We start from the raw sequence: 25,253 nt of genomic DNA, 5'->3' as shown, positions 1-25,253 counted from the left end.
TAAAAAAATCAAAACAAAACAAACAAAAAAAACCGTGCTTGAAGGCTATGCTACAGGAAATAATGCTCATCTTCAAACAAACAAGGTTTGTAATGATGTAATTCATTCCAGTTTCATCTTTCTTTTCATCTTTTCTTTTTCTATAGAGTAGTTGTGTTCTGAATCACCAACTTAGTTGATATTTTGGGATATTTTTCTTGTATTCTCAGCCAATACTAGGAATACAAATCAAATAGTTCCATGTGACAAATGTGTCATGCTAATGGAATAACATCTTAAAAGACATCTGTCAACATATATCATCACACATATATATCATATATGTGAATAAAAATTACAGGAAGAGGTGGTTTTCTTTGGCTTGCTGACCTTTGCTTCAAGAACAAAAAAGTAAGTTTTGAAGGTTAATATGGCTTTGTGTATTTCTGGTTTATATAACTCTCTAGAGTACTTTTGAGAGCAAGTACCTCGGGGTATTAGTAAAAGTGATCCATCTCTATAGGTTTTCATTTTTATACAACTTTTGTTAACTGAATATAAAGGAGTGTTTACAGAAAAGTTTCAAGACGTTCAGGTAGTTTTTAAGAGCATACATGATCTTTGAAATGCAAAAATGTATCAAGTTGAAAAAAAAATATTTCAGAACATAAATATGACTTTATAGAACACTATTCTTGTGCTAGGACTCTTGGCTTCAGTATAATCATTAAATATAATGATATGTCAGTTTGGTTTCATGTCTTAAAGCTGATTGTGCCAACTCAGGAATGCCTTTGGGGAACAAAAAAACCTTTCATACCTAAGAAATATTAAAAATTTGAAGGATGAAATGGATCAGATGTTGTGTCCAATATCAGCTAGTCAAGGGAGGTGATCCTTCCCCCCTGCTCAGCACTCGTGAGGTCACACTTGGAATGCTGGGTTCAGTTCTGGAGTTAGTGCAAAAGACAGACTGCAAAAGACTCAGTGCAAAAGTCCAGTGAAGGCCGACAAGATGAGTAAGGGACTGAAACATCTCTCCTATGAGGAAAGGAACAAACACCTTTAATTGCAGTTTCTCCTTTCCCTGTTGCTTACTTGCTCAGTGATGTTATCAGGTGGTATCTCAGCTTGGTGTCTGACTGAGCCTGTACCTTCTGCAGAGAGTGGTAGAAGGTATCTGGATTCTGCTGGAAATGATTTTGGGATTCACTGAGTATGCACAACTGATGCACTGGAAGAGACAGCAAGGAATGCAATCTTGCCTTGCTGCGTGGTGCACGCAAGTCCACCTAAGCAAACCCAGAAGGTACCAGGGAGATCAGTGAAACATGTGGCTAGGCTTGTCTCAGATATATATTTTACCAGCATCAACTCCAAGCTTACTTAGTAGAGCTGACCTGCGAGACAGAAGGGCTGGGTAAGTTACACCCTCCTAATAGGAATAGCAGTGACCACATACTCTCGAGACATACTGACTCCCACACCGTCCCTTGGGCTGCTCTGTTGTGCGTCATCTCTAGAGTAGGTCAGTGGCTGTAAAGCACATACTGGTCTCCAGGGAGTGCACAGAAAACCCTGATCTCTCTTAGCCTCGAGAGCTCTCTTTAACTATCATGTCCATATTCTTCAAGTCATCATCATGTATGTATAATTTGACTCTTTTTCACAGATAACTCATGTTCCTGACACATCTTAGTAAATAATCATGACTTTAATAAATGAAAGGGCAAGGAGAGACAGGACAATTGAAAAAAAAAAGGGGGGGGAGAAGGGAGTGAACATTTGGCTTCAGTGTGCAAATGACATGTAATTTCCAAGAACTTGAGAAGGGATAGTTATCTTGCCTTTAAGACTTGTTCATACATTTTAAAAATGAATTTATCAAAACTTAATTTGTGATTTCAGGAGCTAAGTATAGAAAATTACATAGTGCCCTTTAGACTTTGGTGACTAAGAATGATCACTTTAAATGAAAATAGCATGCATTTAGTATGTTAAAATATGATTTATTTCATTGCAAGTTTAAATCTTTCCAACACTGATTAGGCTAAATATAATGTGCATACTGTAAGTGCAAAGATATGATGAGGAGATAAGAACAAACAGAACACAGTGCAATCTATCAAAGTAACTCTGGGAACAGAATTTGTGGATTATACAGCACGTCCTTCAAAAATATTTGTTTCTGAAATTCTATTTATGACAATTCAAGTTGTCTATTGTGTTTATCAACAGCATTTTTCCCCATTTTTTTCCATCAGGTGCTTCATTCCAAATGCCTATGCTGCTCTCTTCACTGCTGCTCTGGTGCCATTAATGTGCTTGGTGGTGGTTTTTGTGGTGTTCATCCATGCCTACCAGGTGACTCCGCAGTGGAAGGCATACGATGATATTTTCAGAGGAAGAACAAATGCAGCAGGTATGATTTGTTGGCTACCCCTATGCAAACAAGTTGTATTTTCAGAACGGTATGGACTGTTCTTGCCAGTTCAGAAAACCCCACCTGAAACTACAGTTCAGTAGGTACCTACGCACTTAGTTTGAGATTAAGCCTTGTCCCTTCGAAGTCTGTGCAAGTATTTTAATGATCGAAGTTATGCAGATGCTCGACTGTCTGAGGAGGATAAAAATGTGTCAAACCTAGAAAAAGAAATTAGTATCACTGGCTATGTGATGTGTCTAGTCTAGTTAAAGAGAACAGAAATAGAAGAAAGAACCGCCCTGCTCGGAGCACTGCATGGGTTTTAGCTGGGGGTACTGAACATCCTGTCCCAGGGAGGGCTGAGGCTGCTCAGATGCAATGATTGCCTGCCTGTATCCAGGGATAATTTATGGATGCAGGATGTGATGGGCACAGCTCTGCCCCCTGTGCTTTGTAGTGCATTTGACAGTTGCAAAGCCACACACAGGCTGCACTGTGCATTGGAGTGTTTGGAGTTAATGCCTCTGCTTTGATATTTCCTATGCTACTCACAACTGAAACATACTTGAAAGAAAAGATCTGTCTTGTGCAAAACAGGAAGTTTCGGTTGGCCTCCTCCGTCAGAACAATTTCAAATACAACAATGTTCCCAAAATAAAGTTGCAGCAGTTTAGACCAATACTGTAGTGGTAATAGGACACTCTGTGGGAAGCTTGGAATATTTGTTTTACATTCATGGTATTTTTTTTTTTAAAATCTGAGTTTTCTAAATTAGTGCAAATAAATTTTTAATATTTGGCTTGTAGAAATATATTCCTTTTTTGAGAAAATGAAATAAATATTAAAAATTTGTAATTGGATATTTCTGCAAATATTTATTTATTTTTTGGTGACACAGTGTTGACTTGATTAAGATCTGTATGAATTTATGTAAGGTCTGATGATACTCAAGACCTTAGTTGCACTTTCATTTCTCTCTGATATAAAATGGACTACCTAAAGCAGTCACACAGGTGGCTCCTTTTTCAGTCTTGGATAGTACAGTTGATTCATTTATAAATAACTTTGTTTTGGCATCTCTGTGAGATAATAAGGATATTTCTTATTAATATGTTGAGGGTTAAGGCTTGTCTCAGAGCAGTTAACTGAAGGAAGAAAGTGAACTGAATATTGGAACAATACCATAAATAAAATTGTCATTCAAAATGGAAGAAAGTACTAAGAGGAATTATATCTACATGTCATAAAGACATGAAATAGTAGGGTTGAAACAAAACCTTGATTTAGCATAGGATTCAGGGTGTTTTCTTTCTCCAATAGAGTCTAGAAAATAGGATGGAGAATTCTGACATCTCAGAAGAAAAGAAAAAAAAAATCAGAAAGAGAGCTGTTCAGTAAAATCTCTTTTTTATTTTTTTAAGTAGATTGTAACTTTTACTACTTGTGCAGCTGCAAGACAAACTGATGGTTTGCTACCAAGGAGTTTTTACAAGCACAAATGAAATACCTCATACAGTGAGAGTGACAGCAGGTTGGAGAGACTGCTTTAGAGAAGGAAACGAGCTGCCTGCTGCAGTTTATGGTTACATAACGGGTCTCTGTGTAGCTGTGTTTATGGTGTAGCTTCCAGAGAGAAAAGCCGGTGATTTCTGTAGTTTGTAACTTTGACTCTAACTACATAACGCAGTACTAAATGTTAACTAAAGGCTTCCGGCTTTTTGACTGAATATCATTCTTCTGAAATTTGAGGTGGTGGTATGGTAGTTACACTATTTTTAATGTCTTTTAGGTATATTGTGCTTTTAAAGACATATTCAAAGGCAGTTTGCAGTGGTAAGGCCTAGTATCACTTTTAAATCTTGAATCTTGAAGTTCACTCAGCTGACTGTCTTCTCACAAGTTCAATGGGACCTGCTTCTGCTCTTGTTATTGCAGCCACATCAGTGGATGCTGTGGGAAGCACATTTTTTCACTACTGCAAAGTTACCTGCACTCAGGTGCATGATAATACCTTACTTTTGCAACAGGGTCATGGTTCTGGCTTACAAGATTTTGTGTGGTAGTTACGTCTTTTGGTAACATTGCCTCCTTAATTGCACAGACACCCATTATTTTGCTGTTTTGTTATGGCATTTAGTAATGCCAAGGTTTCTCTCTGTTTGATCCGTGTGGCAGAGAATCAAACCAGAGGAGAGGTGGATCCACCAAAAAATAGTTATCTGTGTTTAGCATCTCCTGCAAGATTGGCTGTGGCTGTCATCTCCATACAGATTTACTACCAATTTGGTCATCCACAACAATTAAATCCTACAGCAAAAAAACCCTTTTATAGTCTCCAGCCTGAGGGTTGGTACCCAAGCTTCAACACTTTGAACAGTGGTTTAAGTAATGGGAAAAAAAGAAGTCGCTGCTTTGGAAAGCTGTTTTTCATTAGTCACCCTTTCTAGAAAGAGAGAATAAATAGATGTAAATAATCTGACATAACAAGTATAGGGAGCTTGTCCTAGTTAGAACAACTGGGACCAATTCATCACTGGATGGGTGTAACCCAAACCTGTGTATTCTATAGCCCTCCATGCTATTTCCCAGAAACTGTTATTAATAGAGCATTTACACCCTCTGCCCAGAGCAGCCTGACTCCTCAGGCTATAAACTAGGCGTTAAGAGGCCTGCGAGGTAGGAGGATGTTCCTGTCCTCACACCCTTTTGTGGAATTCCCCACCCTGAGGGAAGGACTGAGCATTCCTGCCTGAACTGGAGAATATATAAACTTGGAGTTTTGGAACCTTTTTACTACTCGTGGGATCCAGAGGAAGACTGCAGCTCACCGCTCTCAACCAGACTGCAGCTCACCACTCTCTACCAGACTGAGACCACCACCCTCAACTGGACTGCAATCACCACTTTTTACCAGACTGCAACAGCTCTCCCACCAGCAGGTTTTTCCCCTCTCCCTTCACTTTGGACTCTGGGGGTGCCCAAGGAACACCACTTTGTTCATGCCCCAGGGTGCTGGGTTATACATTTGGGTTTTGCGGGTTAAAACCAATTGTTTGTCTGTATAATCGTACTTATTGTATTATTTTATTAAATTGTTATTCTGACTTATAATCTCTCTTTTGAGTTGAGTTCATTTCCCCTGCTGGTTAACTTTTAAACCAGCACAGAGCTGTAAACAAAGACAAAAATATTTTTACATACACTTTTTTTTACTTTTGCTAGTAATGGTGTACAACTGTTCATTTAATTCCAGAGAGCATTGCAGAAAGGAAAGAGTGGCGTATATAGACCTGTAATTATCATTTATACATGGATATTCATACAAACACATATTTGCATGTGAATATTTGAACTAGTAGTGTTCATTCCATTTCTGGGAGTAATTCAGTTAGAAGATAGTTAAAATTGCAGTGTGATACAGGTGACCCCATGTGGATTCTGCAATAATTTGTGCAAAACATTCCTGAATATTGTCCGTAAAAGTAAAAAAGCAAGGTCACTGGCTTGCATATTACCATAAAAGATAAAAAGGGCTTGGATATACAGATTTGAAAGGGAAAAAAAATTTATCTAAGCATATGTTCTTTTGGTAATTTCATAGATTTTAGGAAAAGACTCTTAAACTATAGCTGGTAATTCTGAAGTTCTGTATTTGTGACCTCTACTTGAAGGTTATTACTAACTTTAATATATATTTAATAGCAGTAGAAACTGTAAAGTTTATCTTCATTTGTAGATAATATTTTTTCACAGATAAATTGAATACGAAAGTGTCTAAGTTAAAAACTGAGTCAATATTTTTCTTACTTTCTTTTCTCCTATTGTTGGTATACTCTGAAGCTTACCCTGTTGTGGTAGTTTAGTCTAGGCCTTCCTTGGTGACCAGTTTGTAACCAAGGAAGTACCCAGATTTACCCGGTATTCCCTACGATTTTTACGTAAGCCAGGGTATAAGAAGAAAGGAGGACAGGCCTTCGCCCTGCTCTTTCCTCCGGAGGCTTTGGAGGTGTGGGTTCCCTGCTGTTGAGTCTGTCGGGTTGGAGAGTGAGGCCTGGTAAGGCCTTGCTGACCTTGGGAGGTGGAGGTTGCCGGCGGTCATTCCAGCACGACTTTCTGTTGTCCCAAGGAGAGTAGTAAGATATTCTTTTGCTAATTCTTTTATTTGCTAGATCTTGGTATATTGATCGTGTGTATTTTATTTTGGTTTTGTTCCTTTTTCCCTTCCCCCTTCCCTTTCCATTTTTCTTTTGAAATTGTACATATATTTCAATTGTATGTAAATGTAATATAAGTGTAAATATATTTATATATATTGCTTTAGCTACCTCTCTCTCGTTTCGGTTCTCTTGTTTTTTTTTCTCTTCTCCCTTGGTTTTGGGGGGGAGTTCTTGTGGTGAGGTTTGGAGACTTGTCAGGGAGCCAGCTTCAAACCATATCACCTGTAAAGAAGGTTCATCCTGAACCATCCAGAATCATAGAATCATTGTATGGCTTGGGTTGAAAGGGATCTTCAAAGATCATCTTGTTCCAACCCACCTTCCATAGGCAAGGACATTTTCCACTAGATCAGGGTGTTCCAAGCCCCATCCAACCTGGCCTTGAACACTGTCAGGGATGGGGCAGCCACAGCTTCTCTAAACATTCCTTTCCCATGTCTTAGCACACTCAATGCCAAAATATTTTTCCTTTTGTCTATTCTAAATTTACCCTCTTTCAGTTTAAAAGCATTCCCCCTTGTCCTGTCTCTACAGACCTTGGTGAAAAGTCTTTCTCCATCTCTTTTAAAAGCCCTCTTTAAATATTGAAAGGCTGCGGAGCCTTCTTTTCTCCAGGCTGAATAGCTCTCTTGGCCTGTGTTCACAGCAGAGGTCCTCCAGCCCTCTGATCTTTTTTGTGGTCCTCCCCTGGACCCAGTCCAACATGTCCATCTCCTTGCTGTTCTAGGGACACCAATCTTTGGCACAGCATTCTAGATGTGGTCCCACCAGAGTGAAGTAGGGACCTCCCTTACCTGCTGGTCTTGATGCAGCCCAGGACACGGTTTGCTCTCTGGGCTGCAAGTGCACATTGCCGCCTCATCTCCAGCTTGTCATCAGCTTGTCATCTCCCCTTGTGCAAGTCCCACTCTGCAGGGCCATTCTCAATTCTTCATCTCCTAGCTTGTATTGATACTGGTGATTTCCCTTTCCCAGGTACAGGACCTTGCACTTGGCCTTGCTCAAGGGTCCACTTCTCCAGGCTGTCAGCATCCCTCTGGATGGTATTCCATCCCTCAAGCCTATCAACAGCATCACTCATCCTGGTATCATCCACAAACTTTCTGAGGGTGCATTCAGTCCCACTGTCTATGTGTTTAATAAAGTTATTGGACAGTACTGGTCCCAATGCAGACCCTTGATACTGATCTGCATTTGGATGTGGAGCTCTTGATAGCCATTCTGTGGATGTGATCATCCTTCCAGATCCTCATCTGTTAAGTAGTTTGACTGTCAAACCTGTATCTCTCCATTTTAAAGACAAGGATGTTGTATGGGGCCATGTCAAAGGCCTCCGAGAATTCAAGATAGATGTCATCAGTTGCTCTTCCCTTATCTGCCAATGCAGTTACTCCATTGTAGGGGGCCACCCTATTCTTCTACAGCTGTTAGGATAAATTCGGTCTGCCGTAGTAAAACGTCTTCCTGAACTTGGGCAGCAGCACTGTCTCTGATATTTTGTTCTATCCTATGAGCAGAGAGTTTGTTGTTACCCACACTAGAGGGGACTCCCATGTAGTTTTTTTACCAAGAGCAGAATAACAATGCTGGGTTTCACCATACGTGTCTAAAAGAAAACATTTCCTCTTTGGTAGCTGCAAAGAGGATCTGTTTGTAGACAGATAAATATTTTCTTGGAAAACTAGGGGATATAATTGAGAGTTTTCTCTACAAAGAATGCCAGCTCTGCCTCTAGTGTACTTGTTCAGAGATGGGATTGAGTTTGCTGAAAGAGTCTAAGTTTGTATTGGTTACATTTGCCAACCTTTGAGCAAACATGTTCTATTGGCTGACTGTTCTGCTGTATATAGAAACTACCTTCTCAAAAGTTTGCCTTGACAGGAGCCAAGTCAGAAGAATGCATTAGATAAACAGCCTCTAGGTTAACTAATATTTTAGTTTGCAACAAGAAAGACTGCTTTTGGTGGAAATCAGGTGGTATAAAACATGATGGTTATATTTGGTTGAAGTAACAGGAGATTGAGATAGGCATATGTAAGGAATGGTGTTTTTCTCTTCACAGTCCTAATATGCAAATACAGAAATTGGAGATTAACAAGACAGCAATCAAATATACATATTTGATTTTCTAACTGCTTGCTAACCTTCTATAATTTCATGGAAATATTTGAAAACATATCAGAGCAATTTTAATTGAAAATTCACCTCCATTTTTTTCTGATAATTCCTTTATAAATAGATGAACTTCATTTATTGAATGAATATTGAACTGGCATAATTTTCATGCCCTACCCATAAATATGCAATAGAACTTACCTGAGTCAGATATCATAATTGTAAAAGTGCCAGAATTAATGTAAAGATTAAAACTTTATGTTGCCAAAATAGAACTTCATGAAGAATGCCTTAGATATTTAGTTGTAAAATTTTAACTACCCTCTCGCATGTTCTTTCATATAAACTTCTTTAATATAAATCATAGAATGGTTTGCACTAGAAGAGACCTTAAACATCATCTAAATCCAGTCCCCAAATATATTTATTGCCTTAGCTGTATGGAATTCCTGGTCATGACAGAACATGCTGGGTGGTCCACCTATACCTACTAGCATCTGATCTTCTCAAGAAACAAATAAGCCTACAAAATGCAAGTGCAGAACATTCCAAACATGCTTCTGTGCTCAGGAAATGATGCTGAGGACAGGGCTTTTGATTGCAAGTGAGAATGTATATGTAAACATGCAGTTACATGTTTTCCCTATCCTGTGTTATATATACTAAAGTCTTTGTCTTGAATTATAAGACAGATATAATGTATCTAAAGAATCAAAGGAACAGTAAATTGCAGGAATGCTTTCATCTTGAGATGACAATATGCACCTAGAAATCAAGAACCAGATGTTGGCTACTTCTGAACTAAGAGTTATGTACAGTATTCACAATATTCATCATACATATTGGATATAATATTTTAATCCTTATAGTGCTCCAGGAGCTTTTCTTTTTTGTAAGGAGAAAAAAAAAACTTTGCCTCCAAGATTTTTTACAAATACAGTTAGGACAAAATGCACAAGAATAATTACAAGCTGAAATAAAGAACTAAGATCTTAATTAGATAATAACTTAAATGCATCAACTGCACTTACATAATTTAGATTCGTTGCACTGTGCTTTACATGTCCAAATTAGCTTTTTTCCTTTGAAGAAATCTGCAGAAGCGAGTTAATTGCATGAGTTATGATTGTATAGTTGCAAATTTAGTACTCATTTAATTTTACATAATGAATCTAAATAATTTTATTATGTGGAGATAAGTAGGTTCAAATTTTTCTTTCTTTTTTTCTTTTTTTTTCCCTGTGATTTGCTGTTGTTCTGGGATTTGCCATGTTCCCTGAATAGCTATAATAGCATAAGCTATAATAAGGTGTCTGATTTTTTCATTTGATTATACCATGAAGTGTCTTAAACATATGTGAGAAAGTTTGCCAAAAACCTGAGATTTAATGGAAAGGTTAGAGAGGCCAATCTTCTATGATTTTGTAGTAGTGATGATGTATTCTTTATGCTTAATGGGAAGTGTGCTTTTCTTTAGGAGGTATCCTATAACTTCAAAATTTAATACTCAACAGAACTACTTGACAGTGTTTCAGTTACGTCACAGTGATGCTGAGCTGACTGCTCCACGCCAGTCTTATCTGCTCAGATTTGTCCAAGTAGACTAGAGGTAACTGCTTGCCCTTGGACTTGAAGTCCTGTCAGTTAAGGTTCATCTGCTCAGAATCACCCTTTGAGTTTGTGTGTGTCCTGGTTAGAACGGCTGGGACCAATTCATCCCTGGATGGGTGTAACCCAAAACTGTGTATTCTATAGCCTCCATGCCATTTCCCAAAAACTGCTGTCAGTAGAGGCCTGCAAGGTGGGAAGATGTTCCTATACCCTTTTATGGAATTCCCCGCTCTGATATCCTTATATGGAATTCCCCGCTCTGATAAGAGGGACTGAGCATCCACATGCCCTTTTATGGAATTCCCTACTCTGAGGGAGGGACTGAGCACTCCCGCCTGAACTGGAGAGTATATAACTGGGAGTTTCAGAGCCTTGGGGCTCTCTCTCGTGGGACCCAGAGGAAGACAGCAGACCACCGCTGCTCCCAACCAGGCTGAGACCACCACCCTCGACTGGACTGCAATCACCACTTCTGACCAGACTGCAGCAGCTCTCCCACCAGCAGGTTTATTCCCTCTCCCTTTGCTTTGGACTCGGGGGGTGGGCCAAGGTACACCACTCTTGTTCATACCCCAGGGTGCTGGGTTTGTACATTTGGGTTTTGTGGGTTAAAACCAATTGTCTGTCTGTATAATTGTACTTATTGCATTATTTTAATAAATTGTTATTCTGACTTATAAATCTCTCTTTTGAATTGAGTTCATTTTCCCTTGCTGGTTAACTTTTAAACCAGCACAGTGTGGGAGGGGGCTGTTGGTTTTATTTTCATATGAAGAAAACTACAAATAATTAAACTGTCTATTTTGGTTCATATCAAGCCTATTTATTGACGTCCTGTTCCTTTGTGCAATGCTGATTTTACAAACTTTAAACTATTTGTTGCTTATTTTCTGATATGTTTATTCTAGTTATTGAGCTTTTGTTTGATCAAAATACAACAAATTATCTGAATAAAATGGGTGAAGAAAATTCAAACAGCTGAGGCTTTAAATGCTGCCAGAGTTTCAACTTTATTAACTCTTTACAATACTGATAATGAAGCAATTGTTACCAATAAAGAAAAAAGCAAAGTCATAAATTTTACCAATATGTTGCAAAAAGCAGGCATCTTTACACTTTTTCTTGTTAAAATGTTATGTTTATGTGACTTTGGGAGTCCTTTAGCAGTTTTGTTTAGTACTATACAAATGGTAAGTGCCTTCTCAGTGTAAGCCAAACCCAAACTGCTGTTCCTGGAACGATGCCTGTCAAAAGCACATCCCCACTCTTTGCTGATGCTGCATGACTAATGCAGGGAGGGGCAATACCTGGCCGAGCACCTCTGCCCCTGAGGTGTGCAGACCTGACAAACATGGACTTTGAGTTCTGCCACAAACACAGTCAACACAGGGGGCTGGCTTCCGTCAGTGGGAGGAACATGTGCAGGCATAAACTAACTTCTGCTTTCCTTTTGGCGAACTTTGTCCATACTGGCAGACATCTTCCTGACAGCATTCCTGAAATCTTTTATGCTGTAAATACAGTAGGGAATATGAAATGCAGCTGTATGTGTGGGTGCTGCTTAAAGAGAGATTCTGCGTGTATTTTTGAAGGTGAATAAAGTTAACTAGTTCAAAGTCTGTCTTGGGGGGTTCCTTGGCTGAATGGAGGTTGTCACTTTAAGTTTTATGGGGTCAGCTGCCTTCTTATATTTGACTTGAAGGGGAAAGTAACAACAAATCAAAGAATAAGCTATTCTTATAATTTCAGTATAATTCTGTATGTGGCCAGAGTTGGGGCAGTTTATGTATCCATAATAATTTTCTTCTGTTCCCTGTCCTCTCAATTCTTAGAAATACATTTCCTCTCAAAACTTTCAGAGCTTGACAAGAGCTCTTCCATGGTTCTTCCAAGTTCTACATATTTTCCAACTGGGCTGTGTCCCCCATGCCCCTCACATCTCCCAGTCCCCTTGTCGTTCCCTTCTGCTGTTCTCTTGATGTTGAGATGGAGTCCCAAAAGCCCTGGGACCCCCACCCAGCTAGGGCAGGAGAGGGGCTGCCCATCACTGGAGAACAAGCTCCAAGCTTTGCCAGAGACAGCAAAAAACCTGGGTCCTGTGTCAGTAATGCTTTAAAAAGTGTTTTTCTCAGGGCACACCAGCTGAAATGCTATGTTTGTGGTTTACAGAGATCCCCTTGGTCTTGTACCTCTTTGCCCTGATTTCCATCACCTGGCTGTGGGGAGGACTGCACATGGCTTACCGGCAGCTCTGGATGCTGGTCTTCTTCATCATCTTCAACAGCCTGCAGGTAAGAGCCTGTTGCCTCTGTCTTCCTGCAGACCTGGGGGGCTTCTCCTCTGTTCATGTTTGTCATTTTGACTTCACCAGCTGAACGACATCCGATAATACACCGTGACACAGTGAAAGTGTTAATTATGTATTCTCTTTATTTCCCAAATTGACATAAGGAATGCATATTAAAGCAAGGGATGCATTGTTTTCAAACAATAGCAATGTAATTGCAATAAATTGAATTTTATAGCTGCTACACTGGGAAAGAAAATTGCTTTCTTCTGTATGTAAAGTCTTACTGAGATAATTATGGCAGTAAAACTAAAATATCTGCAGCCTTTGCAAAAACACTGAGTATTTAAATTTTCTGTTCTGTTAACTCTAATTAAAAAAAGGGCAAATATTTTAGATTATATAGACCTAATACTGAATTTTTTCCATTGTGAGACGTGAGCCTTGAGGCTTAGTTTTTTCTCAATAAAGCATACGTATTGGTAAAACAAAGATCTTTTATTGAAAAAGGAAGCAAATATAAATTAGAAGTTGATCAGTAGTTATAAAAATGTAATCAGCCCGTTGCAAAATTTTACACATGTAAGTGCTTCCACTGGGCTCACTACTGCATTGCATACTGCACATTGCAGAATTGTTTATGGAATAGAGGTTAGTATATCACATATGAGAAATGCCTCTGATGTCCGAAAACAGCGAAATTAGGAGAAACTTCAAAAATACATATCAAAACCTTTGGAGGGCAAATTCTTCTGCGCTCCAATATGCCCTTCTTATATTTTTGTAACAGAAATGTCTGTTTATTATTTTCCAATATTAAAAATCTTTGTAAACCATCAAATAAAAATTAATTATTTTAAAAAGAGTATTTTCACAAAATAGGTTAATTTTATTTTTTAATTCAAAAGGTGGGAGTTTCCTTAAGAAATAGTGAAATATTTTCAGAATGTACATCTCAAACATAAATTCTTTTTTTATAAATTGAGGAAAAAGTGTACCTTATTCTCCTTGTAACACATTTGATTATTCTGTATATAGTGTCATTTAACTGTTCTATATACATTGGCATATATTGGCTCTGCTTCACTGATATATATGGTCTTTTTTGTATTAGGATGAATTAATTATCAATTAATTTGGCTTCTGCCTTAATGATGGTTCCTAATATCTGGGAAATAACTGTGTATGACAATGGGCTTGCAGAAGGTAAGGTAGCATCTCTATTCAAATTACATCAGTATTGATCTTCCACATCAAAAGGAGAAACCTGTTATTTTTGTTATTCCTAATCCTAGAGAATCTGTAAAACCTCAAGTATAAAACACACATTCCCTTATTGAAAGGAGATGTTAAAATTGCAAATGCATGATCTCTTTCTGCTTATTATTTAAATTAAAACATGCAGGTCTGGAGCTCCAACAGTAGTAAACAAAAACTTTATTTCCAGCTATGAGAAGCTTGATAACTTATACTCCATGTTTTAAAAACATGTTTATCCTTTAATGGGAGTTTTATGATATAAAATATCATAGGACAGTATCCACTACCTTTTATAACTACTTACATGATATTTCTTAAAGTATAAAATTACCATACATTTAAAAAAAAAGATCGCTTTTTAGCGTTGAGTACCCTGAAAGAAGTTGAAAAAATAGAGTAGCTCTTGCACAGTACTAGAGTTTTTAAATTTGTTTGTCTTAGTAGATGATTGTCTTCAGTGCTTTGTAAATCTCTATAAAACAAGTTAAAAAACATTTCCTGGAACACCCCCACATTTTAAGTAACCGTCCCATGTACATTGTTTTCCTCTTTTAAAGTTAGAATTTATCTAATCAGGAAATGAAAAAACTGATGTCTGGTTCAGGTGACCAGACATAGCATGAAAGGAAAAATAGGGAAGAAACAAGATGAAGTCTGTAAATTTCCTTAATCTATGCTTTTCATAAATAGCCAGATACAACTAATGAACTTATTTAGAAAAAATGTCAATGCAAAGTGCTTGTGTAGAAGAGAATTGTGTATTACAAATACTGAAAAAACGAGTCGTTTGCTGTAGGCAGGTGCAGCTTCATAAAGCTTTTTCAGACCGTGTTCACACTGAGGAAGGGCTGGTCTCGGGGAACACACACTCCCTACTGAGGATCATTCTGACCTGCAGGCTCTGCAGAGCCAGGTTTATCCAGCTTGTGGACAGTCATGTCCAGTGTCCTTTGAAGATTTAGTCTCTGGCCGTCTGTTTGTGATTGGGAAAGGAAATGGGGACTTAAGAGTGGATAACACAGTTTCATAACAATGTCAATAGAAACATCTCATTTCATATCTATCAGCTCTCAGAATTCATAGTGATTGTTAAAATTAGGTGGTTTTTTTCTGCAATGAAAGGTGGTTTTACCATTCATTCATTTACCATTCGTACAACATGCCCTGTTTCAGCTGGAAAGCAATTCAGTGCTCATTAAGAGCTTTTTCACAACAGAAGAGAGAACATGAAATAATTTACAAGAAGCAGAGATCTGCTTCCCTGCTGCTCAGGAACTATGGACTATGTGTAACAAAGCAAAACATGACCCATTAAAATGTGTTGCATCTCAAAATGGGTTCAATGCAGGAGACTGAAAGGACACTGAATGTTTTCCATTGTATTTGTTTAGCCTTATGACATGCATTTCCTAGGAAATGCACTTGCTAGAAAAATCATCCACTAAGGACAGGTAGTTTCCAAGCACTTCCTGCGGGAAATGATTCCCATCAGAGACAAGTTTATAATATGAGCTATTCTAGTGGATGCAGGGGAAAGCAACCCTTTCCCTGTAATTTCAGGAATAAACATGCAAAGAGATGTATGGGAGAGCAATAATTGATTTACAAAATAAAAAGTACATTGAGACAAGCATGAAAGGAAAATAATAAGAAGCATGTTTGGGATATCTGATGTTGCGAGTTCCTTGGCAGTGTGTTCCCAATTATCCTATCCACACAGCATCTGCGTTGTAGAAACATACCCCATGCTCTCATGTGAAAAGCCTTGGCTCCTCATCTTTTCATTTGCAAACCAGAGAGAAACCTTCTTTCTTAACATAGGATTGTCATCATGGATTTATTCACAAAATATTTATTTGCTGGGGTCAGGAGTGAAAGTGGAAGCTTCTGTCTTAAGTACTTCTCTCTGAAGGCTGGGATTTCACAAGCTGGTTTGCATGTGCCTGAGCTGTCCCAGTGACTGACGTTTTTCATGCCGTTAGAGGAGTGTTTCTGGTTTGTGCAGCTGACGTTGTCAGCAGCTCGTTTGTGTTCAGTGGATCCAAAGGTCAGGGCAGTGGGTGGATCTCTTCCCATTGTTTGCAGAGGGGTAGAGATGAGGCTTCAGACTCATTCTCAGGCTGTTCTCTCCAGCTGACTTAATATAATCTTGATTTTTCTTTGCCTGTGTTTCCACTGTGCTGCACACCTCTGTCCTCTATCTTTGTAATTTAGGGTGTATCTACACTGCAAACTACAAGGTATTAAATATCCCATAGTTACCCCTGTCATGGTTTCCTGTACCTTGTGCTAAGCCCCACCACACTCTTCTCTGAGCAATAAATTAATTATTTTTTTTAATAAGTAATTTTGAATAAAAACTTTGTTCCTATGAAATACTGAAATATTATCCATCAATAGTATTAAAATTCCAAGCAATTTATATCAGGAGAAAAGTAAATCGTAATTGGGAGGTATCCCATTATTAATTACAGTATTTAAAAAATCCAGTGTATTATTTTGGATGATGCATATAGGGGTTAAATGGCTTTGCGTGTTCTGTGTTTGAGCACACCAGGATGACTCATGCCCACGTGGTAAGCATCAGTGCTACATGTGAAATACTTCTTCCCAAGAAACACAGGAAAAGTCTAGAAGTAAAGTTGATTGATTGTTTTCCAAACTGGGCAAATGGGCTGACTTGCCTAATACAAAATTTTGAAAAGTCAACTTATTTGTAGTGGATTACAGTAAGAGATGTTTCAGAATATATATATTATTATGAAATAATATAATATATAAGGAATATCTGAAAAGCCTTTGGTAGCTTTAACAAGAAGTATGGTATACAGAAAACAAGTGAACAGGTGCACATCCAAACCTGACACTGACTGGAGAAAATGTGATTCACAAAACTTCATTAATTGAAATAGCAGGGTGAAACCAGAAGGCTAGCTTGAGTAGAAAAGGAGGTAAAATAGTGAAGAAAACTAGTAGATTTGTTGTCAAAACCTACAATATAGGAAATATAGGAACTGAATACCCTATTTAAGGAACAACAGAAAATAAATATGGTAAGAGAAATCAATACAGCAGTTTTAGAAGAAAAAAAAAGTAAAGTTAAAAAATACCACATATTGTGATAGTAACAAGAGAGTAGAGAGTAAGTTATTGCATTATGTTGTACAGGGAAGAATATAAACAAGAGTATACAGTTTATAGAGCTTATGCCAGCACCAGTTTCAAATGAAATACGTATTTCTTCTTAGAACATACTGTTTAACTCTGAGATGTAGTCAGGGGTCACAGAGCAGGCCACTGCTATAAATAGGCTCACTTCCTGTTTCTTATGGCATCTTCCTAAAGCATCTGCTCTGATGAGTCAGAGGTGGACTAGGAGATCCCATGCAATGGTTCTGATAATCAAAGCTACACAAAACTAAACAAAATTCAGTACTAGACAGAGATGAGATGGGAGTAAATGTGGTGGGTTGTAAAAGGCTGCCTACAGATTTTGCAAAAAGTGATGCTATATTGCAGATAAGCCCGACAAAATGCAATGAAGGCATCATAGTAGTGCCAAGATAAGTTGAACTACTAGCAGAATATCAACAAAAGCACATATGTTTGTTCAAGTAGCTATAGTCCAAGCAATACCAAATCTTCTTCTGTCAGCTGTGGGCATAAACAAAACACAGTTAAACACAGCTCAAAGAATTCATACACTGCCCCAGAAGCAAAATAAAATACACATCCAAAGCAAGCACTGCATCTGTGCAGTAAAGCAGATTTTATGCTGTTTCTGGAAGCTTGAATTCTTACCTGGAAGGAAAGACAACAGTATATTAAGTACTTTTATTTATTTATTAATTAAAAAACAACAGAGTAGAAAAAGAAGTTATTTTTGTTAAAGTAAAAAACCTTGAAACTTTGTTCAGGATGTACATTTTTTTTTAAGTAAAAATAACTAAAATAAATAAAGAAAGTTTATAACTTTTTGATATGTCACACTTTTTGACATCATCAGGTAGAATTCTGGGATGTAATCCTGATTGGACAGTACATTGGTATGCATTATACATACAAACATACAAAGCTGTCCAAGAGACTTGATTATTCAGTGAATCACAGCAATGCAATGTTCAGTTTTATATCCCTTTCTCTATGTTTATGACTTCTTTCTTAAAGAAGAAGGCTCAGTGTTCCTAGTTACCACCTGAAATGTACTCTAACACCCTTTCTCCTGTAATTATTTCTGAAATTATGGTGAAAGATTCCATTTAGCTATTCAAGTCCTTGCATAATGGACCCAAATTCAGTTTATAGCTGGAGACAAAACAAAGAAAAAAGTGTGTGGTGTCAGGTAAACACAGGAAGCATTGTTGGGATAGAACTAAATATCTCTTAAATATACAGGAAAAATTTATGTCAGAAGAGAGTAGCTTGTGCGTAAAGCTGTGTTTTTAGTGATGAAAGTATGCAGAATAATGCATAGTAAAACTTCAAATAGTATGCAGTGAAAGAATGTACTGATGTGGGCTTTGTTTTGCTGGATTTTCAACCAATCATCACTCAAAAACATTTAGACTTCTCAGTCACCGACGTAAAATAAAAAAATGTGACTACAATATCTTTTTTAAAAAACAAATATGGTAATTAAATAACATTTTAAGTCTTTCAGCACCTAAAAAGTTCCTTCCTCCATTCTCGAAGAACTTTACATTAAGAATATATTTGAGGAAAAAACCTCTAAACACCAATTTTTTGAAGTAGAAGATGACAAAGCAGTTTGCAGCTTGGAAGGTGCAAGTAATAGCCAGAATTATGTAGTACCTAACAAATAGGAAATGCCACTATGACATGTACTGCTGCAATCAATGGAATATGACTACTGAAAAGGACTTCTAATTAAATGTGTTCTTTTCTTCTTTCACATCTGTCGTTAAGAGTTGACTTCTCTTAGTGTAGTGAATAAAATAAAAACAAGTTGGTTTACTATCTGTAATAAATCACCTGCCGTTTATTTTGCATTGCTGCCGGTCTCTTTGTGTCACCATAAGTAGCTTTTTTTTCTTTTTTTCTTTCTTTCTTTTTTTCAATAACCCAGGTGAAAGAAGTATTTTGGTATAATAATGTAAAATCAATATCTTTTTTTTTCTTTGAATCCAGACTACTAATTTCTGTACCATTATTTTAAGACCATTAATTGGTGGGGCTGAAAGGGATTGATCCAAAAGTGCTAAAAGATCTGACCATGTGGTTGTTAGCCAATTTTTGAAAATTATGGTGACTGAGGATAAGCATGATGGCAAGTAAAAGAATAGCATTACTCTCAAATTTTAAGAAGGCAGAGTATAACTTCAGGAAATTTGGGGCTGACAGTGCTAGGGAAAATGGAATTAATCTTGGAAATAAGGTAAAGCACATTCAGGCTGCGCCAGGAGGAATTTAGCCAACAGACTGAGTTATCATGTGTATCAACTCATAGCTAGTGAAGCCACACATTGAATACTCCATCCAGTTTTGGAGTCTCCATTTCACAAGACATGTGAAGAAACTGGTGAGGGTCCAGGGGAAGGTCCACAGTGGTCAGAGGCCTGGATGGCGCACATGTCCTTTTAACAATGCCTGAAGGAACAGGCTTTAGTCTTTGGAAGGTTTATTTAGTCAGGTGAGGAGGACAGCAATGGAAAATATAATATCAGCATACAAATATTTGGAAGGTAGTTAAAAAGCTATATTGTCATACACTTCTGCTTTCTTGATAGCACCAGATAACAACAGCAAGGGCACATGACTGCAAGCTGTTGCATAGAAGGTTCAGACTGGATATTGGGAAAAATAATTCACTAGAGGAGGTATGGAATTGGACCTGTTTCCTAGAGATGTTTGGAATCTTCACTTTTGCAGGGTTTTAAAGTTCAGCTAGGCAAGGTGATACAGACCCAGTCAGTGGACTGACCCTCTCAGTTGACTGAATGGCCTCCCTAGGTCCCATCCAGCCACTTTTCTCTGGTTCTATGATTTGATATGTGGAAAGTTTATTCTCAACCCATTCATTGTGATAGACAAACACCCCCATGGTACCGAGGTCATCAGTTTTTAAGGAAGCACTGAATATTATGGAGCTAATGATAAACCTCCAAAACTTGGAAACTGTATAGATGGGAAAGTTTAGATAAGACATTAGCCATCTTTGGAGCAGTGGATTTGGTTTCTCATGTTTCAGCACTGCAGGGTGGTCTCTGTGCATATATGTCTTCCTGCTGAACATCATTACGTTATGGAGGCTGATTTGAATGTTTCTGAGAAATAAATGCATGTGAAGTTTTAATAGCCTCTAGGAAAAGAACCATTTGCTTTTCTTCCACCCACACATTTTCTGCACAAGAACCCTCTATGTTGTACAAGCCTGATGTTTCAGCAGTATGAGGAGGATGTTTTCTCCTTTTCTTCATAATAAATACAGATGAAGCCTTGTTCAGAGAATTGTAAAATTCATGTTAAAAAAAATAAAATATTTTCCTTATTTTATGTACTGCTTCAGTGGACTCCAGCCAACTACTGCAGAAAAAGTAAATAGCTTTACTGATTTTATCTCTCATAGTTTCATTATTACTCAACATATTAATGACGTGCAAATTTAGCAGAAACCATGATAAGCTGAGATTTCATTCTGAAGTAACACTGAAATAACTGGAATTCAGTAAAGATTACCTTAATTGACTTTTTTTTTCCCTGAAGTACTGTATGCAACATAAAGACCTCTTTGTCTTTAATTTTATCCTTGACATAGAATACATTTTAAACAGGTGTTACTTTTGGAACTTGTTCAGATTTTTATAATGTTTTCCATCTGATGAGTGTGGAATGAATATGAGTTAAAGGACCATCACCCAGCCTTGATTTGTAGATGACTTTTTGAGTTGGTAAGAGAAGAGGACAGAAAGGGGTATGAAAAATGTGTACAAACTGGGAAAAATAAAGTCAAATCAGTTAAGTCCTTAGAGAATCAAATCTCACACCCCTTATAGAATAGTGCATAAACAAACCTCTCTCATGTAGGTAAAATGGTTACTGCATACAGCAACCAGTGTGAGTTCAGAAGGAGTTCCAAACTTAAAAAAAATACAGACCATTTAACAAGTTTTCTCATCTAGACACAGTTGAAATATCTTGAAACCATCAGTGAAATCAGTCTTTGACAGCTTCTCCTAACAACACTTTAAAAAAGCATTTGTGCTATTAATCTGTATGCACATACACAATAAATGCTTATTTTCCAGCGAGGACAGAGCAATTTTCTAAGTACAGTTGATAATGATTTTTCTATCCTAGGAATTAAGGAATTAGAAATTGTCCAAACCAGAACAGAGTTAGCCTAAAAGAAACTCCTCAGTGGATTCTTTTTAGAAGTGCTTTCTTCCAAACAAGTGTTGTCGTGGGCTCTGTCAGGTCACATCAAGACTAAAGAGGAGGTAGTTGCCAAAAGAAGTAGTGACTCTTTAAAACAGTGGCATGATATGGAAATATTTTGCCTTTAACTCAAAAGTGGTTTGGAATAGAATAAGCAAAGAATCCTCGATTAAGGCTAGGAGACTTCTGTACATCAGTAAAACCTTTTTGTGCCACAACGTTGGTTCAGTTACATATTCTGTACTAAATATATTTTGATTTTGACAACTAAAAGCCTATTCGTTAGATATCAGTTTTACAGTTAAAGATCAGATACTTAAAAGTAAATTCTGACTTGGATATACTAAAGTTAGCATACTAATCCAAACCATTATCTGCTAACCTAGGCAAAAGAAAAGCATGAAATTTGTTCAACTCATAGGCAGGTATTTGAATACAGTTTTGCAACAAAATTGGAGGAGTAAAGGGAAAAATATGGTTAAAATAAGATGGGAAAAGTGTAAAAAAATAGTAATATTGCAGCTTGATAATAATCTTCACTTGAATTTTCATTATGAGCATGACAGAAAAATACTAATAATTTTTTTTCATTACACAGATTTAGGTATTACTGGTTATTCAGAGGACTGATGTATCCTACACAATGAAATGGATGATTTTTAGTCTGTAGAATGACTTAATAGTTATTATATGATATCCAACAACACTAAGTGCAGAATTATGCACTAAGATACTGATAGTGAAAGAATTTCTGCTATAAGTTGAGAAGTTATATGTAAACAAGAAATAGAAACTGGGATGAGTATATTACTTTATCTCAGGACAAATGCAAATCAGCAGTATAATACAGAAAGAAGCAAATGTGGCACTAACATTTTACCCAACAGTAACCTGAATGCCATTATAAAAGGTACTGGTGATCCATTATTTGGGATCCTCTGAACATTTCTGAGTCCATTGGTCCAAGAAGTTAATTATGTATATGGTAGGAATAGAAAAAAACAGTATTAAGTGGTGATCAGGGATTTGGAAATCTTATTTCAGAAGCCTGAAAGTATTTCATCTGTTATGTATTATCTACTGTCTGTGTGCATGCATGTATAATCACATTAGAGTCATCTTGCATGCAAAACAATGTATCTTAATTTTTTTTAGAGACCTCGGTCTGTTTTCAGAGTTTACTCTGACTAAGAAGAGCTCTTTAAGTTCCAACACCTCAGTTCTGTTCAGGAGGCAATGTGTTGTGAGAGTACAGAGCATCTTTCAAAGTTATGTTCAGTTTGCCTGCAACTACTAGCACAGTGCTCTGACAGCTGAGATTTGTAAGGGCAAACAGTTAAACATCCAACCTGCTCATAAACACTGAGTGTAGCTGTGATCTCATACATTCTTTGAGATTTTCGGTATTTCCTTTGTTAACAAAAGGTCCATGAATTTAAGGAATGTGTTAACTGTAGTGTTGTAAATTAATTTCAAAGTCAGTTTGTTTGAAAGTATGTAAATGTAATGTTGCAGTGTTTTCTTTTTGCGTTGAATTTTGCTGATGGATTTTTTCCTCCAAAGGAATGTGTCAACAGTTAAATGTGAGATCTGAATATAACTGCTTGGTAGTAACTTTCTCAGGAGCTTTCTAATGGATGTGAGGACTGCAAATCATTTGGGTCTGGAAGGAGTTGAGTAACTGTGAAACTGGAGCTAACCACAGTTGGATGGAAATCACTAAATTATGTTTTCTTTATTTTGAGCAAAATGTCAAGTATTGCTTTTTTGCCTTCGCCTTTACAAAGGTCAATTGGATTTAGAGAAAGCACCAAATCTACTTGTACTGTCAGCTGATTGTTTGTTTAAATCTCCAGATATGTTGTTTTGTTGTTACAACAGAGTCATGAAAAGTTTAGTGACAAAGATCCTCAATTGCAAAACTGGGAACCACACTGACATTTTTTCTTTTTTCTTTCTATATCCTCTCAAAGGAGATTGAGTAGAAGACTTAGTTTTGAGGGGGCTATCATCTAATTTCCTGTATGTGGGTGTGTGCAAGTGTGAATAGGTAAAGCACATAATCTACTGGAGAACTTGCTAATGTGATTGTGCTTTAAAAAATGTGAAACAGTGAAGCAGGGTGAAAATTGTGTCACATCCTTAAATAAGCTCAGATGTTCTGCATAGCTAGTGGCATATTTTGAAATTTCCGTATTTCTTATGCACCCATCACCCTCTGGGATTAATCTTTTGAGTTCCAGAAAAAAGAAAATGGGCATTTTAATATACATAGTGATTCCTTTTCTCAGTGGAGCAGAGCTCTTGCAGGACCTTTTTCTTATTCCTGGCTTCTGAAAGATAACAAGATTAAGAGTGATTCTCATCATGAAGACTGCTGCTTTCCTATAAAGCTGTGTTATTTTCACACTACCTTTTTCGTAACCCCCTGTTATTAGCCAGGTAGGCCAACTTATGTGACAGAATTTTTTTACTTCATAAAAGGTATATGTACTTACAGATCTACTTTTAATTCTGTAGCTTCATTTTCTTCAGTGAACAGAAAAGGGTTGGTCACTCCCCACCTGTAGACATCTGATTTAATGCACTGATTTCCAAAGGCTTTTTATATGATCTGTAAAGAGGAAAATGTGATTCCAGAGGATGCTTCACCAGACATATGTGAGGTTCCTGCTTTCACTTAGTATAGCATTTCAGTATTTAGACTCAGAGATTTCATCCCAAAGACAACTCTCTCCTTAAGCACCTGCTTTTGTCCACTTCTGCATGGGTTTTAAAAAAATAAAACCTAGACATTGCCTACGTAGAGAAAGAAAGTCTACAATCACCCATCCCAGTGTTTGTTTGCATATCTCAGAATTATTTTTCATTTTTCCCTAAGAAATAGGTAATCTAGAAGGAGAAACAAATAATTTGTATCTACATTTCCACAGGGCCTTTGCTTTGCAGATAAATACAGCATAGGTGTCCTTCATGAAGGCTACAGTAGTATAGGAGGAAGTGAGGGCATGGAGTCATGATGAGATTTTTGGATCACTTGGCAGTTTTTTTAAAGAACCAGTGTAGAAATAGTCTAAAAAATAATTTATCCACGATCTAGATGTGTGTGCTGAATTTTGTCTGAAGTTATTATCCCAATCCTTTGAAAAACAATGTAATTGTCCTACTTTCTTTTGAAAACCAACTGAGAAAGTATCCTTAGGGCAGCTGTTACAAAATTTTAGAAATATTTAAATTAATGAAAATTTTGATAGTTTTTCCTCTCAGAAAATATTTGTAGAAAACCACGTCTTACTTGGTGTATTTGGACAAACTTGCAGAAATTTGAAAGTATGGATCAAAAAACTTGAGAAATTCAGTATTATCACTACCATAATATAAATTTTAAGTTCATATGTTGTAAAGAAACTTCAAAGAACCCCCAGTGAGTCATTTTCTGCTTATGCAAATCATTGCGATAGGATACAATGATGTAATATATCCAAAACTGAGTTTAAATTATTTTTATTTACTGTCTTTGTTTTGTAGTTTACCTGACCTATGGGTAGCTCTGCAGCAGCATAAATTACCATCCTATCAATCTTCAAATATGAGTATTATCACCTCATTATAGATGGCTGGAATAAAATCGTGGGAAGATAAATGACTTTTATGAGGCCAGCATATTTGCTAATATAGGAAGCAAACTTAATGGCTCCTACATTTCAAGTTTGTGCTTAGTTCATTAAAACCACATTACTACCAATCTCTCAGTCTGTATTGCCACAAGTGTGTTTTTTGAATGGATTGTATTTTCTAAATGGAAGCCAAATTTAGTGCTACTAAAGCATTAAATCCCTGTAACAGTAGAAAGTAGAAGGAACATTGGGATAAATGATTATCAGGACAATCTAAATAAAGACTCTCCTCTTCCTGGAAACATCTCTTTTTGGATTGCTTCAGATTTCCACCCTCATTTCCATTG

General features: G+C 37.1%; 1 protein-coding gene across 2 annotated transcripts in view; it reads left to right on the top strand.

The window, feature by feature from the left end:
• The window catches only part of ADGRV1 (adhesion G protein-coupled receptor V1), a 266,144-nt gene that overhangs the window by 216,341 nt on the left and 24,550 nt on the right, over nt 1-25,253 (top strand). For both annotated transcript variants that reach the window (XM_027671225.1, XM_027671226.1), the window contains 2 exons: nt 2,244-2,401; nt 12,517-12,638. In XM_027671225.1, the coding sequence (XP_027527026.1) occupies nt 2,244-2,401; nt 12,517-12,638 (280 nt within the window). The remainder of the gene's footprint in view (nt 1-2,243; nt 2,402-12,516; nt 12,639-25,253) is intronic.

This window comes from Neopelma chrysocephalum, unplaced genomic scaffold (assembly GCF_003984885.1).
Source record: "Neopelma chrysocephalum unplaced genomic scaffold, ASM398488v2 Primary Assembly neopelma1_97065, whole genome shotgun sequence".
In the NCBI taxonomy this organism is placed as follows: Eukaryota; Metazoa; Chordata; class Aves; order Passeriformes; family Pipridae; genus Neopelma; species Neopelma chrysocephalum.
The sequence above is the reverse complement of the archived record's forward strand: the minus strand, read 5'-3'. Positions and strand labels throughout refer to the sequence as shown.